Here is a 15,905-nt window from a genome sequence, read left to right as displayed (position 1 = left end):
TGACCAGATGATATGAACCATGCCTTCCTCATAAAACTGAGGTAGACTGAACTGCGCAGTGTTGCCGTGTTCAGACAGTGCAATTCCTTTTTGTTGACATTGCTCATGGGAATGCTTTGGTGGGACAGCTTCCTTGTTGAGGCAGCAATTAGATGCTGTCGTTCTGGGGAAAATGTTAGTTAACTTTTGTGGTGTTATCTCTGAGGTGCTGTCTCTTCTGCTTCCTGGATGAAGGGCTGTAAGAAACGAGCAGCACTGGGCAGCAGCTCAGAGGAGTTGGAGCTTTGTGTTGTGCAGAAGATCCACCTGGAGTCTCTCACCCAGAAGTTTAGCTGTCCCTTTAACTCGGCTGGCTCTAGTTCCCCTGGCAAAGTGTTTCTCACTTAGAGATCTCTCCCAGTGACTTTTCTCCCAGTCATTGCTTTTGATTTTCAAGTACGGGTCTCGCTGGCAGCATTTCCTTTCTCACGGTTAATGTCTTTGCTGACACATGGTACTGACCATTCAGATCTTCTTTTCCCTTTTTTTTTTTTCTCAAGTAGCATAGGATGAGTCCCATTAGAAGTTGAAATGTTTTTATATGACCCATGTTAAGTTCCTGATTCTCAGAAATGTGACTGTTGATGAGTGTGGCCCCAAAGAGTGTCGCTGTGAGCTCCTTTGAGTCATTTGTTCCACTGAGTATGACTTGGCTGGGGCAGCAAAATGTGTCTTAGAAGTAAGGTTGTTCACCTTCAATTCCCATTCTTCCTGTCTCACCTGTATGTTTGTATGTCTCAATATGCAGTTTTTCTTCTGCCTTATCTACTCAGCCAGGGCCTTGGAAGCTTCCCATCACCTGGGTGGCCTTTAGCAACAGAATAGCTGGCCCTTTGCTGACTTTTCCATGCTGTATTGAAGGGAACCTGGGAGGTTAATTCTGGTCCTTTTATTCAGGCTTTGTAAAATCAAACCAGTTTGAATTGCTTGGGTGGATAATAAGTGAATGCACAATGCAGGCACCCAACAGATGCACTCTGAGCTGTTGGTCAGCCTCTGCCACGTATGCCAGACTGAATAAAACACTGTTCAATTTCAAGAGGTAGAGCTGATGCAAGTCCTAAAACCCTCAGGTCTTATTCTTTGGAGCTGTTTTTGGATCAGTGCTGTAGGCTGAAGTATTTGTCCTTGATATGTAGAACAAGAAAATATGTCAGTGGGAGTAAGGAGATTTCTAGGAATCCCAAAACTGTTCCTGAAGGTTTTGGTTCCCTTCAAGGCAAAGAGATTACCTTTCCCTTCATACATCAAGTTATGACAGCTATGGAAAACCTAAGTGATAAGCCAGAGATGAAATCTGTTCTTGAGAGACATAAACCGTTGTGTTAACGTTTATCTTATGTTTTTGCACACAGTGGTGTGCTCTCCTGCTGCTCAGGAGCCCTCAGTGAATAGATCAAAGTTCTATTAGCAGAGACAGAATGAAGTAGAAAGCTGTGAAGCTGTGTTGTGGAGGTGCCTTACAGATCACACAGATGCCTGTGTTTCATACATGTTTTACTGTGTAGCCTTCAAAAAGAGCATGTGAAACCAACTCATCAAGCTGTTCTCTTCCTGAACCTGAGAACAAGAGGTTATGGAGGGAAATGAACGGGAAATTACTTGAAAAGACACAAAAATACGTTTCCTGCTAGCTGAGGAGGTCTCAGCCATGTACTGGCAGGTGCTGGTTGAGGTGCTGTCTTCTGCTCATCATCTAGCTGCTGCTGGGCGTCGTATGGAGTGAAGTGGCTTGGGTCCAGCAGCACCTTGCCTAAACTGTGTGTGCAGCTGTATCTTTCTTCTTCCTAAACTGATGCCTTGTCCTCGTAAACGCATGGAGAACCCCTCTTTCTTCTACCCTGCCTATTTCAGGAGCGTAACTGTAGCTCTGGTGGATTACCTATAGGTATGGTAATGCTGAATAGAAGGACCCAGGTGGGAGAGATCAAGAAAACATGCTCTCCTCTTCTTCCAAAAAGGAGGTTTTTGTGCTAGACTATGCTCTCTTGTAGCAACTGAAACTGTGAGAGGTTGGGCTTAGCATGACAGGTTTTTTTCAGAAAGAGTTTGGCTGTTGCAGTGCTGTTATCTAGAGTGCACGAGCTGTCTTGGCTTCCTCTTCCTCTTACAAATGGAGATGGAAGCAAACTCTGGTGCTCAGGCAGCTGCGATACACACTTAGAAATGGGATGTGGGTGTTGTTTCCTGTCTTGTGCACCAGTGTGCTGCATCAGGGTGTGACAGCATGCATAGCTGCACTGCAGGCTGAGATCTCTCATTTCCCAGAGCTCTGCTGCTCCTCTGGCTGCTGGCAGCTCCTGTGTTCTGGCAATGGCTTTTGCTGCTTGGACTTGGTGTTGTGCATAAAACGAGCACAAAAAGGCTTCAGACTCCTTGGGCAAGAACGGGAACGTGCTTTGGGAGAACTGGGTCTTTCATTTCTAGCAGGAGATCTGTAGCTTAACCTCTTCCATACCACTGATCTGGACTCTTGTGCATTGTCAGCCTCTCTGACATCCTGCTTCATCCACATTTCCCTTCTGAGATATCCAGGTGTCCTACAGCGGCGGAGAAGTCAAAGAATCATTAAGGTTGGAAAAACCCCAAGTCCCAGACCACCCCCACCATGCCCACTGACCACATTCCTCAGTGCCACATCCCCATGGCTCTGGAATACCCCCAGGGACAGTGACCCCATGATTCCCTGGGCAGCCTGTGCCAATGCATCGTTGCTCTTTTGGAAAAGAAACTGTTCCTGATGTCCAACCTGAAGCTCCTTTGTGCTGCTCTCATCCTAAAATCCTCACACTATCTTCTGTATCCTTCTCACAGATTACAAAAACCTCATTTTTGTTTCAGCCATTCTGATGGCATGTGGCCTTTCCTCCAAGCCAGAGCAGAAGGGTGACCTGGCCAAATCCAGATGTAGCATTAACATGAAACTAAGGTGCAGAGTCCCTTGCTTTTGCCTCACAGGCAGAACTGTTCTCACCAAAGCAGACAAGGGATTTAAGTTGAAAAATAACCAATGGCATTTATCTGTCACCTTTCTTATCATTCACATCGTTTTCAGCTGCAGGCAGCTCCTGTCTGGACACTTGGCTGTAGCTGACCTGGATGGAACGGTTTGTTTGTGTGTTTTGATGACAAGGAGGGGCACTTGTAAAGGAAAATCATGCTGGCACGTGTCCCAGAGCAATTGTTGTGGTTCAAATGCAGCAGCTGAGCGTCCAGCAGGCTTAGAGGGGAAGATGTGCGACTATGGGCTGTGCCTGTTCCTTCTGGTAACAGCCCAGGTTGGATACAATGCACTTTCAGGAAACAGTGCAGCCCTTTGGGGCTGTCCCAACTCTCAGAATCCTCGTGCCTCCTTCCTTGCAGCAACCAGTGCTGGCTCTCGTTAAGAGAAAGAAAACCCAACAGCATTTCCTTGTCAAACAGCCTGCGGTGAACGAAGGCAGCAGAAGGAAATGTGGAATCTCATTACAACACGAGTGACTCAGGGTGGTGTTATGCCTGTAGTCCATGTGATGTCAGTGCACACCTGGGGAAACCCCACGTGGAACCTGAACGTTGCTCTGGGTCACAGCAGCAAGACAAAGAGCGAGTGGGTCCCAAAGATGCCCCCCTTTCTTCCCAAAGCAATGGCATAGGAGCACGAGATGAGGGAGGGGGTCTATAAAGCTGCAGAGGGGGCAATGGAACTTGCTGCTGCAGCCTGGAGTGGTTTTCTGGCTGGTGTACCTCCATCATTCTCTGGTACTCTGAGCAGTCTCATCCTGACACGGTGCCTCACTGTGAGTCACCAGCTGCTGCTGAGGTGTTGGGATGAGCCTGGAGCGCTGTGCTGGCTGCCCCCCATGCCTGGAAGGGAGTGAGAAGCCTGGAAGACACTGAGCCCGGACCCCTATAACTGCTGCAGGCAGGACTGCCCCATCCCATGGTCATGCCAGAGAGCAGTGAGCCCCTGTCCTGCACAACTGTTTCCCTGTGAGATTGGTGGTGTGCAGCAGGGTGTGGCCAGGGCACGTCCCAGCCAGGCTGCAAGTGCCAAGAGGGAAGTGAGTCACCCACCTGCAAACCAGCGCCTTCTTTCCTGTCTGTCCCTACTCCTCCTGACATTGCTCCTCCAGGCTCAGCACGCTGCTGCTGCTCGCTGAGGGCCAGGGTCTGCTGGGCCGGACAGCCCCGAGGTAAGGGCATCCCATCCCATCCCTTCTGCTCACCTCCCTCCTGAGCTCTCCAGCTCTTTCTGCTCTGTCTCGTGGTGGTGGTGGGACGTGGGCTGGCTGTGCACCCCCTGAGGATTCCCTGCCTGGGTGCCTGGCAGGTGTGAGTTGGTGCCCCGAGTGGTGGCACTGCCCCGTGCTGTGCAGAGAGCTCACAACCACGGGCACAGCAGTGGGAATCCGGGGACGTGGCTGTGGCAGCACGATCTGCTGCTGTTCATCTGGGGGCTGTGCTTTAATGCCATCCCCCATAACGAGGTGGGGACCTCAATGCATCCTCTGTGATTCTGGGGAGCGAGTGCAGCAGCCGTGCTGGACAGCACTGCCCTCAGAGCAAAGGGATTTCCTGCCCAAAGGGACACACGGGCAAAACCTCAATTCAGAGCAGCCTTGAGCTGCAGTGTACAAAACCCCAGTGTTGATTGAGGGTTTGTACAGGCTGCCCTGGGCTCTGTGAAACAAAACCATCCAGAGTCTGCCTGGCTCCACGCAGAGTGTGTGCACTGCTCTGCTGTGTGCTCCGCTTGCACTCCACACTGAGCTTTTCTCCATTAATAACGTCGCTTTGCTCTTGGAAAATCATCTGCAGGGCTTTGCTAATGATATCATATTTCTAAACCATCATCTGCACAACTAATGTGTGGTCATCAAAAATGGGTATTCTGCTAACAGCAGGCTCTGCCTCAAGGAAATGAGTGCAGGAAAACCTTCCAGGGACACAGTGCATGCAAGGAGGCAGCACCCATCTCCGTGCGTGGAAGGAGCTCATCCTGGCAGTGCTGACGTGGTGCCAGGAACCAGGGGAGCATCCTGCTGCCCTCCAGCCTGATGTTGGCCCCGAGCAGCAGCAATTGGAAGAGCTACTTCAGGATCCAGCATCCCGGATGCAACAAGCAAAAGTACTATTACGGCTGATTAGAAGCACAGCAAGGGAATCGATTATAGTAGGAAAAAATAATTAGACTGCTTTTTTTTTTTTTAATAATAAAACTAAGAGCATATTCAAGATGGCATTCAGTGCTTTGTGTGCTTCCCCAGGACTGGAAGACCAGGGCTGCTCTGGAAGTTGGGCTCCTGAAACCACCACACATTTTAATGCTGGATCCAATGTCCCACATTCAGAAACAGCAGTGGTGGAGCCCCAGAAGAACAGGGTCTGATTTCTGACCAGAACTCCTCCCTAGACCTCCTGGGCTTTTGTTTCCTCTAAGAACTTGGCTGCTCAGGACAGTATGCTTTGTTTTGCAGCCTTTGCTAATGGTCCCTTCCCCTGGTGACAAGACATCCTCACCGGTTGCTCTGTCCAAAGTCACAGCCCAGTTGCCAGCCAGCCTCCCTGGAGTGCTTTTAGTTTGTTTTTAATTGGAGTTCCCAGAATCACTCTCGTGGGCAGGGCACAAACAGGGCTCTGACTGCTCCAAGGAGGAGTGGGGACTTTGGTTCACCTTCAGAGCAGTGCAGCACTGCTGGTGCCTCCTGCATGGAGGGCAGGGTAACCAGCACCATGGGCACTGCAGTTTGGAATGTGCTGGCCTGCTTGGGGCTGTCCCTGCAGCTTTGCTTCTCTCTGGTGTCCCCCTGAGCACTGGTTTGTGTTCCTGTGATGAGTGCTCTTCAGGCTGCCCCAGCCATGGTGCTCAGGATGTGATGGGGAATGCTCCAGGTGAAGGTCTGCCATGCTGCTGTGTCCCAGCGTCTGCTGAAGGTCCCTGAGATCAAAGGAGATCTGGCACAGCTGTATTCCTGGATCAGTTCACACCGAACACAAATGTGAAGGAGACTCTGCTAAAGAATGAGTCTATCTGTGGGGTACATGAGTTTTCTGGCACTTCCTTTCCTTCAAATTATTGGGTCAAAACTCTTCTGGCTTCTGCCAGAAGTGAATTCACCTGTATATAGAAGAAGGATGTTCAAACGCTATCTAATCCCAGGGACAAAAAGTGGATTACTATTCTGCTTTTAGAGGAAAATTCCAACTCTGCCTTCTTTTGGGATTATCAGAAGATATTCTGAGGAAACAGCCCTAAGGACTTTCCAGATCTTCGCTGCGGTTGATTGCCTTTCCTCTACAAAGCTATTTTATTTCTCATTTCCCTTGAGCTGATGTCACACATTTCCTCTTCTCTAGTGACTCTGCAGTCATGCTGCAGTTGCTCCCACTCTGGTGTCCTCTTCTTGAGAGCTGCCCTCGTGAAGACCTTTCAGACCCTGGTCAGAGAATATAGCACTGAGAAGAGGACCGAGCACCCACAATAAGACACCGATCTCTACTGGAGCTGAAGATGGACACGTTGCATTGAATCCCTTTGATCGTGGTAAGCACAAAATAGATTTGATTGGTGCTGTTCCTGCTGAAAGATGTCTTTCTGGTGTCGTAGCCATCAGCCTGTGAATCCTTACTGGGACAGCGTGGCCCATTGGAGAGACTGGGACCAGAGCCTGTGTTTGCCCCAGCCACTCTCCTGTGCAGTTGGTGACTTCCACTTCTAGTTCTGCATGTGGTGGAGCTGAGGATAGGAACCTCTGGGGGTTATCAGCTGATGCACTGGTGTACTAGGCAGTGGCTTTGGACTACAGCTACCAGGGATGTGGTAATGCTGCAGATTAGTGGCAAATAGTGCAAGAGAAAGTACTTCTTTCTCACAGAGTGTGTAATCAAATTATGGCTCTCACTGCTATATTGGTTATTCAGATCTTAAAGTAGAAGCAGTCAGAAAATTTGATGGAGGGTAGACTCATCAGCTTCTCTTAAATATGTTGAATGGGGTGATCAGCTCAGGCAGCCACTAATTCTTTGGTGCAGGAGCCTCAGAGAGTGTCCCAGCTGCAGGGCTCACCATGCTTATCGTGTTCTCCACTGGACGTTGTAGCAGACTGGGTGCTGGCTAGAAAAACCTGTCAAGAAATTAGAAAAATCTGGTTTTAAACTCCAACCTGGGAGACACTGGGAGAAGAGAGACCAAAATGATCTGCTGGGGGAGAATAGTAGGAAGAGAATTTGAAAGTCATACCAGCACTGGGAGGAGATAGCATAAGATTTGTTCAAGAGATATGTAGATACAGTACTAAGGAACATGGTTGAGTGGGCAGTGTTGATGGTAGGTGAACAGTTGGATTAGATGATCTTTGAGGTCTTCTCCAGCCTTAATGATTCATAGTGCAGCTGCAGCTGAGAATGGGACCTGGAGCTGCCAGGACCTGGCGCTGCCAGCCCCAGCTCGACCCCCACTGGTGGCACAGAGGACATTTGTGTCCTATACAAAGGGGAACTGCTTCAGGAGGAGAGGCTGAGTGAGGTGACCCATATGGTTCATCTGACTGAAGAATAAAATTGGTGTTGAATAAGTTTAGAGGGCAGTGGTGCCTTGCTCTCTTCTAGTTGTGTGATGTAGAACATCTGGCTTGGCAAACAAGAAGGGAAGAACTCTTCTGAGATCCTCTGAAGGACCTCAGCATTGGCACTGCACAGCTGACTACTGCCAAGGGAGATGAGTTGACCAAGCCCTGCCAGTACGGCTTGTAGAAGGCACTGTCCTCTCCCACTGCCTATCCTGCACCTTTGCCAGAGCACAGTTAACAGCTTAGAGCACATCCTTGGATTCATCTCTCCAGTCAGAGCACAGCCCTTAGCCCAAACCTGTCTTCCCCAGGTGTAAGGCTTTGCAGGTGGGGGATGTGTGGGTTTACCCTCTTTAACAGCTCATCTGCTCAGTCTGGCTGCTGGGGGCAGCTCTGCAGGGAAGTTCCCAGAGCCCCTGTGTGCAGCAGCAGACAAGCAGGGGCAGAAGGGTTTTGCTCAGATGAACTTTGTGAGCAACAGATCAAAGATCCCAGTCCCAAACAGCAGAACTATTTGCTGAAGGTGGCAGCCAGTCAGAATGCTCAATTTAGGGTACAGATTAGAACCAACCATGATGTCTCTAATAATCTTAGGTAATTAGGACTTCAATTTACTTATTCTGCCATTAGAAGAGTGCATCAAGTGTGGAGGTCTACATGAATCTCTCTTCAGCCCTCTCCTGAAGCATCAGTGCATGCTGCCCCCTGAGCCAGGGATGCAAACCCTCCCAATTGTCCCATGTCTTCAGCTGGGGTGGGTCCCCATTGAGTGGGAGAGCTGCGCTGTCCATGTAATTAAGGCCACATTGTGATGATTACCACTTTTCATCTATAAATGAGGGTGCAGAAATGGAGCCATGAGGTGAGAGCAGGACTTGCCTTTAGCCCTGCATGAATCAGAACAGGGAGCACAGCAGCCAGCAGCAATGGGAGGGCCCCATGTGAGGTCACGGGCATCCATAATTGTCGTATCCATAAGGCATCCATGAGGAGTAAGGAAGGACAGGCTGGGGAAGGTGACTGCTGCCTTCCTCTCCTCCCAGCTGGGAAGTACAAAGAAGTACAAAGGTGTTGGCAGAGTTTTCTGAGGAAAGGGGCAATTTTCTTGAGGTGAAGCTGACTTCCTTATTTGGAGAGGAAAACTGCAGCACTGCAAATGAGGAACCAACAACATGTGGGCACAAAGTGCCTCAGAGAGGGTTTTGTGCCACTGCTACTAGGGAAGATGCAAAGTTTTGAGGCAGAAGGGTGCTTGCCCAGGAGGAAGCTCGTTGTAAAACACTTGTCCATGGGGCTGGCAGGGCCACAGCAAGCACACTGCAACGCACAGCACTCGGATTTGCCCTCCTAATTTGTATAAGAAGCTCAGGCATCATGACTGGTGGCAAGGTTTACATGGTAAACCACCACGTTCTGCATTTTATAAACCCTTTGTTAGCTCAGATTATCACATCAAACCCTGTGTGATGTGAATGAGCAGCCTCACGCTCTTTTTGGTGGCTCCTCCCAACAAAGCAGTGATTGCAATAGTCAGTCATCATCCCCCGACTTCTGGAGGGAGCAAAAAAACAGCAGATCTGCAGGACTGTGCTGTGGAGAGGTCAGTGCCTGTCCAGTGTCTCACAGGGCGCTGGTGCTAGAGAGAAGAGCAGGCCTTATCTCCTCTGTATGGTGAAATAAGCAGGTTGGGGTATGCAGGGGTCGATCTGCATCCCACACAGACCTGAGTCAAGAACACAGGTCGTACTGATGATGCAGAAGTTGGATGTCAAAGCTGTAGGTGTGATCTGAAGAACTACTAATTGAGGTGAGGACTGGTAATATTAAAATCCTGAAGGCATCTCTTTAGTGACTGTCAGTTGCTTCACTAGTGTGACACAGGAAAGCACAGCACTGCTGCAGCTCCAATTGGATTTGACGAAGAAATGGTAGAGAAAAGAAAAGAAGAAAAAGAGCCAAATTGATCTGAGAAAAGTCTGAGCTCAAAATGAGGGCACAACTGAAGACAGGCAGGCTTTTAAGAAAGAGAAATGTAGCTAAGAGTCAAGAAAAACCTGTATGCCGATAGTAAGAGACTCAGAAGCTCAGTCTATGTAGCTGGGAGGAGAGTAAGAGATGGTTTTATCTGTTATATGAACATTCCTACAGAATTCTTTTAAGATTAGTGATCTGAGATCTGCACTGTAGCAAAAACAAAACAAAACAAAACACTGGATGGAGACACAGAGGATAGTATGGAATGGAAATGGGGGAGATGACAGGACCCAAGGGGACAGAGCAGGTGTCTGAGCCACACGGCAATGGCACAGTACCAGTCAGCTCATTTCATGCTTCTTATTTTCAGGTAAGAAGAAAAGATACAGCTGGAAATCGGGGCTCACACGTGTCCACTCCACAGCACAATGTCTGGAGTAGGCAAAGATAATGCTGCAGGCACTACGTGCCCCATAGACTCTGAGTTTCGTTACAGCCTCTTCACTGCTTTCTACAGCATCATTTTCATTCTGGGCTTTGTCGCCAACTGCTACGTGCTCTGGATTTTCAGCCGTATTTACCCCACCAAGAAACTGAATGAAATCAAGATATTTATGCTGAACCTGACAGTAGCTGACCTGCTCTTCCTTGTTACAATGCCACTGTGGATTGTTTACTATCACCACCACGGAGACTGGATCATGCCCAAGCTCCTCTGTAACGTGGCTGGCTGTTTATTTTTCGTGAACACCTACGCTTCTGTGGCCTTCCTGATGGTCATTACCTACAACCGTTACCAAGCTGTGACTAATCCCATTAGAGCAGCTCAGTTTACCACCCGGAGAAGGGGTATTTTTCTATCAGCAGCTATCTGGATCATAACAGTGGGCAGCGCTTTGTATTATATTTTTGATGATAATACAAACGTGGAGAAAATCAAATCAAAGAATTACACGCGCTGCTTTGAGCGCTATGACTCTTCTGGAGATGTCACACCTGTTCTTGCCATTCACGTCATCATCTGCATTCTCTTCTTCATCATTTTCCTATTTATCCTAGTCTGGAACATCTTCATTATCAGGGCCCTGTTCTCCAAATCAGGGCAGCAGCAGAAGAGCGCTCACGTCAAGCAAAGGGCGCTCTGGATGGTTTGCACAGTGCTGGTAGTGTTCATCATAAGCTTTGTGCCTCATCACATTGTAGACCTGCCCTGGACACTGACTGTTCTGGAGCAATGGGAGAAGGAAAACTGTCGCTTTCGCCAGCAGCTCAATGATGCCCACCAGGTGACTTTGTGCCTCTTGAGTATGAACTGTGTGCTGGACCCCATCATCTACTGCTTCCTTACCAAGAAGTTCCGGATGCACATGTCACAGAATCTGAAAAGCATGAAAGGGAGTCGCAAATGCTCCAGGCAAACCACAGATACAGTGATTGAGGGCACCGTTCACCAAGAGGATGCCATTGGGTTCTAGGTCTGTCGGTTCTGATTGCAGACTGAGGTGCACGAATGAGTCACTCATCTTGTCTCAAACGAAGGCACGGAGGGACATGACCGAGGAACAGGATATTACTTTTCATTTTTCCTGTTACAAGAGCTCATTTGTGAAAGGACAAGAGGCAATGTGCACAAACTGGAACATAGGAGGTCCCCCCTGAACATCAGGAAGAACTTTTTAATGTGAGGGCCAGGACACTGGCACAGGTTGCCCAGAGAATCTCCTCTTTCGAGATCTTCAAAAGCCACCTGGATGTGATGCTGGGCAAGGGGCTCTGGATGTCTCTGCTGGACCAGATGGACTCAGATGTCCCTTCTAACTTCTGTCATTCTGTGATTTCTTCTATCACTGTCAACAAGCAGAACTGAAAGCTGGAAGAATCTGTGAGAAAAGCACCTCCTGTCTGTGGTGTGGGCACAGAGAGCAGCTTGGGCAATCTGGTTTTACCTGAAAGAAATGCAGCAAGCATCTGCAATAGGCAAAATACACTGAAACTATCCATGATGTCAGCCCTGGTAGGACCATGCCTGGTCCTCTGCCTGCTCAGCTTCCAGGAAGAGTCCAGTATCACAGCTGTATGACTTCCAAGCAATCTGGTGGAATGCACTGAGCTGATAACACAATCCAGTAACTGTTCTGAGTGGCTTGCACAGTTCTGTAAAGAATATGAGCTGAAGAAGCTTAAATGGTCAGAACGGACACAGTCTGAGGGGTTCCTCCCAAAGCCTTTGAGGAAGAGATCTGCACCTCTGATCCCTTCTTGCCTACTCCCTCGGTCTGTCAGGGTCTGTACTTCCCAGGTGCCTGCAAGCAGCTGTTACAAACTGTCTTTGCTCACAGCTTTTGAATCAGACAAGTCACTGGACAAAGCAAAAAAAAGCAAGAGGAACTGGTAGTGCCTCAGCCCCCATCCCAAATCAGCATTATGTCCAAGAGGGGGCTGCTGTCTGCCCTGCTTTCTTGTATGATTGCAGAACTGGAAAATAAGTGGCCTCTTGCACTCAGTTTGGTAGTTTTGGGGTGACTGCTAATTTTAATTTTGTGTCTGTGGAGATCCCACCTCGTTCTGGAGGCTCTGGGTAACAGAAGGCTGCTGTCAGCACGGGCATTATTCTTATGAAAAGACAAAAAACAAACAAACAAAAAAACCTAAAAATGCTTCTCTATCTTTGCTCTTATTTATTTGAATGAGGGTTGCAAAAAGCAACTGTGCATTATTTCCTTCCCTTGCCTTCTGATTTCTGCTATGAAGAAAAGAAGCTAACTGGTTCTTGATAGTTTACCACAAATGAAGTATTAGGTTGGGTCGCAGCACTTTCTGAGTAAACCAGTGATGCACAGTGATGCAGAGCACTTTGCAGAGATGTAACTCATGTAATTGTGAAAGACTTGAGACTCCTCACCCAGGGCTGGGCTGCAGTCAGTAGGGCCATGGGGTAGTTTTCCAGGGGTGCCAATTTCTGTTACAAGTCATGAGACAACTGAGGTTTCTTTTTCTGACTGAAATTACTCAATCCAGCACAGGAAATCGGGCAGGGCAAGGAAGGGAAGCTACTTGTTTTTAACAATCTTTTTTTTTGGTTCCTCAAACTATATGGGAGAATCTGGCTGATAAGAAAAGTCTGTCTGGCCTGGCAGTGCTCGTGATCTGTGTGTGTTGTCAGCAACCTTCACATGCTTGACAGTTATGAGGAGAAGGTGAAGGACGAGCTGGAGTCTTTCTAATGGTGGGACCAACTTTACTGTCAGACCTGTCTATGTTCAGTGGAGACAGGTGTCCTTCAGATGTACCTCCTGCAGATCCTTGAGCAGCTTTTATGCTTGTGTGTGTAAATGAGCAGAAGTGCTAGAATGCTTCTTTCTTCTTAATGCCACCTCCCATGGCGAGCTGTGCACTCCTGACCCTTTACCAGGCAGAGGACAGAATGCCATCATAAACCAAATGCATTCCCTCCTGGTTCTGTTCTCTGCTCCAGAATGGTCATCCACAAAGAATACCTGCTGGCATCTCTTTGCAGAGGCTTTTCCCTGACCACATACCTCAGCCACGTTCAAATCTTTGCTCTGTGTCTGCAGTCGTCCAGAGCACAGTAAGTATCTCAATACTTCATCTAAAAGCCTAAATCCTCGTAGCTGGAGGACTGTGCTTCTGTATTTTTGCCCTCCTGAGATGGTAGATCCTGGCTGAGATGCTCTTCCAGCTGGCAAAGCTTTTCCCCTCCCCACACAGGTAGATCTTACTTGCTTCATAGCCACTAAAGCACTTGACAGCTGGAGTCTGGCAACTCTTGGAAGAAATTGAAAGGGATTTATTCTGTGTAGAAATCTGTAAGTGTGTGGCCTTCTCTAGAATTACTGGGAAACTTGCAGCAGATCTGGGTTACTCACTGTTTGTAAACACACACAGAAAGCAAATACTCCACAGACACCAACTGTGAGGCGTGAGTTGAAGAGGACAAATGTAAACTTGCTTTTAAGGGAATGGGTGAATGGTGAACGAACTCTGAGGACGCTTCACGAGATGATGCAATAATGAAGTCAGCAACAAGGCATTTTAAAACGAGTTTTGACCTTCTTCCGTTCCTGGAATTACTGCTCAGCTTTACAGCAGGCTGCAGGACACGGTTTTAATTTGCAACGATAGGGACCGTCACAGCTTCTTCTCAATAAAGTGCGTTTCCCAGGTGCCTTTCAGGTCTCCTCTCGTCTTTCTACATTTACACTTCAAAGCTTCTACACCACACAGGCAAAGTTTACGAGTATTCGTGGTCCTTTTGGTATTTGTGTTTCCTCTCGGTCACCGCATGAATTCTGGGAAAAGGTGAGACTAAAAGCTCAGCAAGCTCTGTACTGTTACAAGAATAAAGAAACATCTCTGAAAGGCGCCCTGGAAACCGCACTACCTCCTCAGCCCCCCGCCCTCAGGGCGGGGTGACGTCACTTCCGGCGTAGCGGCGTTCTGCTTCCGGGTCGTGCTGCGGCTGCGGAGCCGCGGGGCCGCCGCTGCCATGTCGGATGCGGGACGCGTTCCCGGGCGCGGCTGCGGGGCCGCTTCTCGGTAAGGGATCGTCGATGTGTCCGGCTGCGCTCTGCTCTTCGGCCCCGCCGCCGTTCCGGCTCCTCAGGCCCAACGCGCTGCGACTCTCGGGAGCGGGAGGAGCGCGTGGCTCCGTCGCCGTCTTTTCCGCGGGTCCGGGGAGATGCCGAGGGCCGCTCGGTGATGGCGTCGGGTTAGGCCGCAGCACTCGGCCGCAGGGCGCCGCGGGTCCGGTCCGGAGCGGTGCTCCCGGCTGTCCCGGTGCCTCTTGACGGCGCTGGGGAGCATCAGAGAGCTGTGGGGAGATAGTGTCCGGCTCCCTGAGCTCGGGGGTAAGGAACGGTTGTGTGAGGGAACGAGGGAGCACGGCCCGGCTGCCCCGGGCAGCCCGCGGTGTGCCTGGGCGCCAGTGCATCATCTACACGGCCGTCAGTGGTGTAGAGCTCCAGCTCGAGGCAGCTTTGCTCAGCCTGTGGTGGCTTTGTATGGAGGCAGTTAAGAGAGCAGAGTAGTTTCTCTGGACAAGGCCGTAGAGATAACAGAATCACAGAATAGCTGGGTTGGAAGTGACCTCAAAACCCCCTAGCCCTAATATTTACCATGGGCTGGGTGCCCCCCACCACATCATGCTGTCCAGGGCCCATCCATGGCCCGGGGAACCTCCGGGGATGGGGCACCCATAGCTTTGGGCAGCAATGTCAGTGCCTCGCTGTGCTCTGAGTAAAGAATTTCTCACATCTGAATTAGATCTCCCCTCTTTTAATTTAAAACTGTTCCCCCTTGTCCTATTGCTGTCACACCATATAAAAAGTCAGTCTCCATCTTGTTTATAAATACTTTAAATACCAGAAGGCAGCGGTGAGGTCACTCCAGAGGTCATCTCATCCAACTGCCCAACCATTGCAGGGCTAACTGAAAGTTAAAGCATACTATTGAAGGCATTATCCGAATGCCTCTTGTACACGGACAGACATGGGACATCAACCATCTCTCTTGGGAAGCCTGTCCCAGTGTTCAACCATCCTCCTGGTGAAGAAACTTCTCCTAATGTCCAGTCTGAACCTCCCCTGGTGCAGCTTTGTGCTCTTCCCATGAGTCCTGCTTCTGTTTATAGGGAGAAAAGTCTGACACCTTCCTCTGTACCTCCTCTTTCTCAGAAGCTGCAGAGAGCAGTGAGTCTGCCTCTTGGCTTCCTCTTCTCTGCATTCAACATCCCAAGTGTTGTCAGCCTCTCCTCATAGGTCATGCCTTCAGCCCTGTTACCAGCTTTGTTGGCATAATCTAGGTGCATTCTTATTATCTGTAAACATACCTGCACGTTTCAGTCTGGATGGGTTTGGTATGGGCTTGCACTGGAGCTTGTGCAGACATATCCAAGTGGATGTATTTGTGCTTGGCAGTGCCTGTGATCAGTTGGGCTTTGGAGCTGTGCTGGACCCAGATCAGCTCTGCTCGATATTCCTGGTTTATAGAATCATAGAATAGTTAAAGTTGGTCTCTTTAAAGGTTATCACCTCATCACCTAGTTCAACTTCCGTGCTGTGTACAGGGACATTTACAGCTTGATCAGGTTGCTCGGAGCCCCATCCAGCCTGATCTTGAATATTTCTGGGGATGGGGCATGCACTACTTCTCTAGGCAACCTGTTCCAATGCTTCAGCAGAAGTGCTGAAGCTTTATGTGGATCCAGCTCCATGGTAGGGTGCCTTATTTGGTTTCTGCACTGCGTGGTGAGGCTAAGTTGTTTCCAGACTGAAACTAGTCCTTGCTGTGGGGTATCTGTAGCAAGTCTAGCAAGTCAGATGG

The 15,905-nt window shown here is 49.2% G+C and overlaps 2 protein-coding genes across 5 annotated transcripts in view; both read left to right on the top strand.

Annotated features, from left to right (window-relative positions):
• The window catches only part of EYA3 (EYA transcriptional coactivator and phosphatase 3), a 218,572-nt gene that overhangs the window by 161,907 nt on the left and 40,760 nt on the right, over positions 1–15,905 (top strand). For 3 of the 4 annotated variants that reach the window (XM_065744433.1, XM_065744432.1, XM_065744431.1), the window contains exon 1: positions 14,037–14,120. The exons of the other annotated variant lie outside the window; for it this stretch is intronic. The gene's annotated coding sequence lies outside the window, so the exon portion shown is untranslated. Of the gene's footprint in view, positions 1–14,036; positions 14,121–15,905 lie in introns of those variants that run through there. 4 annotated transcript variants of the gene reach the window in all.
• PTAFR (platelet activating factor receptor) lies at positions 5,240–12,327 on the top strand. The gene is made up of 2 exons (XM_065744388.1): positions 5,240–6,565; positions 9,934–12,327. Exon 2 carries the CDS (start codon positions 9,992–9,994, stop codon positions 11,036–11,038), a length of 1,047 nt encoding a protein of 348 aa, XP_065600460.1. The 5' UTR covers positions 5,240–6,565; positions 9,934–9,991; the 3' UTR covers positions 11,039–12,327.

This window comes from Cyrtonyx montezumae, unplaced genomic scaffold (genome assembly GCF_038088225.1).
Source record: "Cyrtonyx montezumae isolate F1298 unplaced genomic scaffold, pur_monq_1.0 scaffold_31, whole genome shotgun sequence".
Lineage (NCBI taxonomy): Eukaryota > Metazoa > Chordata > Aves > Galliformes > Odontophoridae > Cyrtonyx > Cyrtonyx montezumae.
The sequence above is the reverse complement of the archived record's forward strand: the minus strand, read 5'-3'. Positions and strand labels throughout refer to the sequence as shown.

Excerpts from the sequence above, each read along its gene's own strand:
- PTAFR (XM_065744388.1), top strand. The coding sequence starts at position 9,992 with ATGTCTGGAGTAGGCAAAGATAATGCTGCAGGCACTACGTGCCCCATA.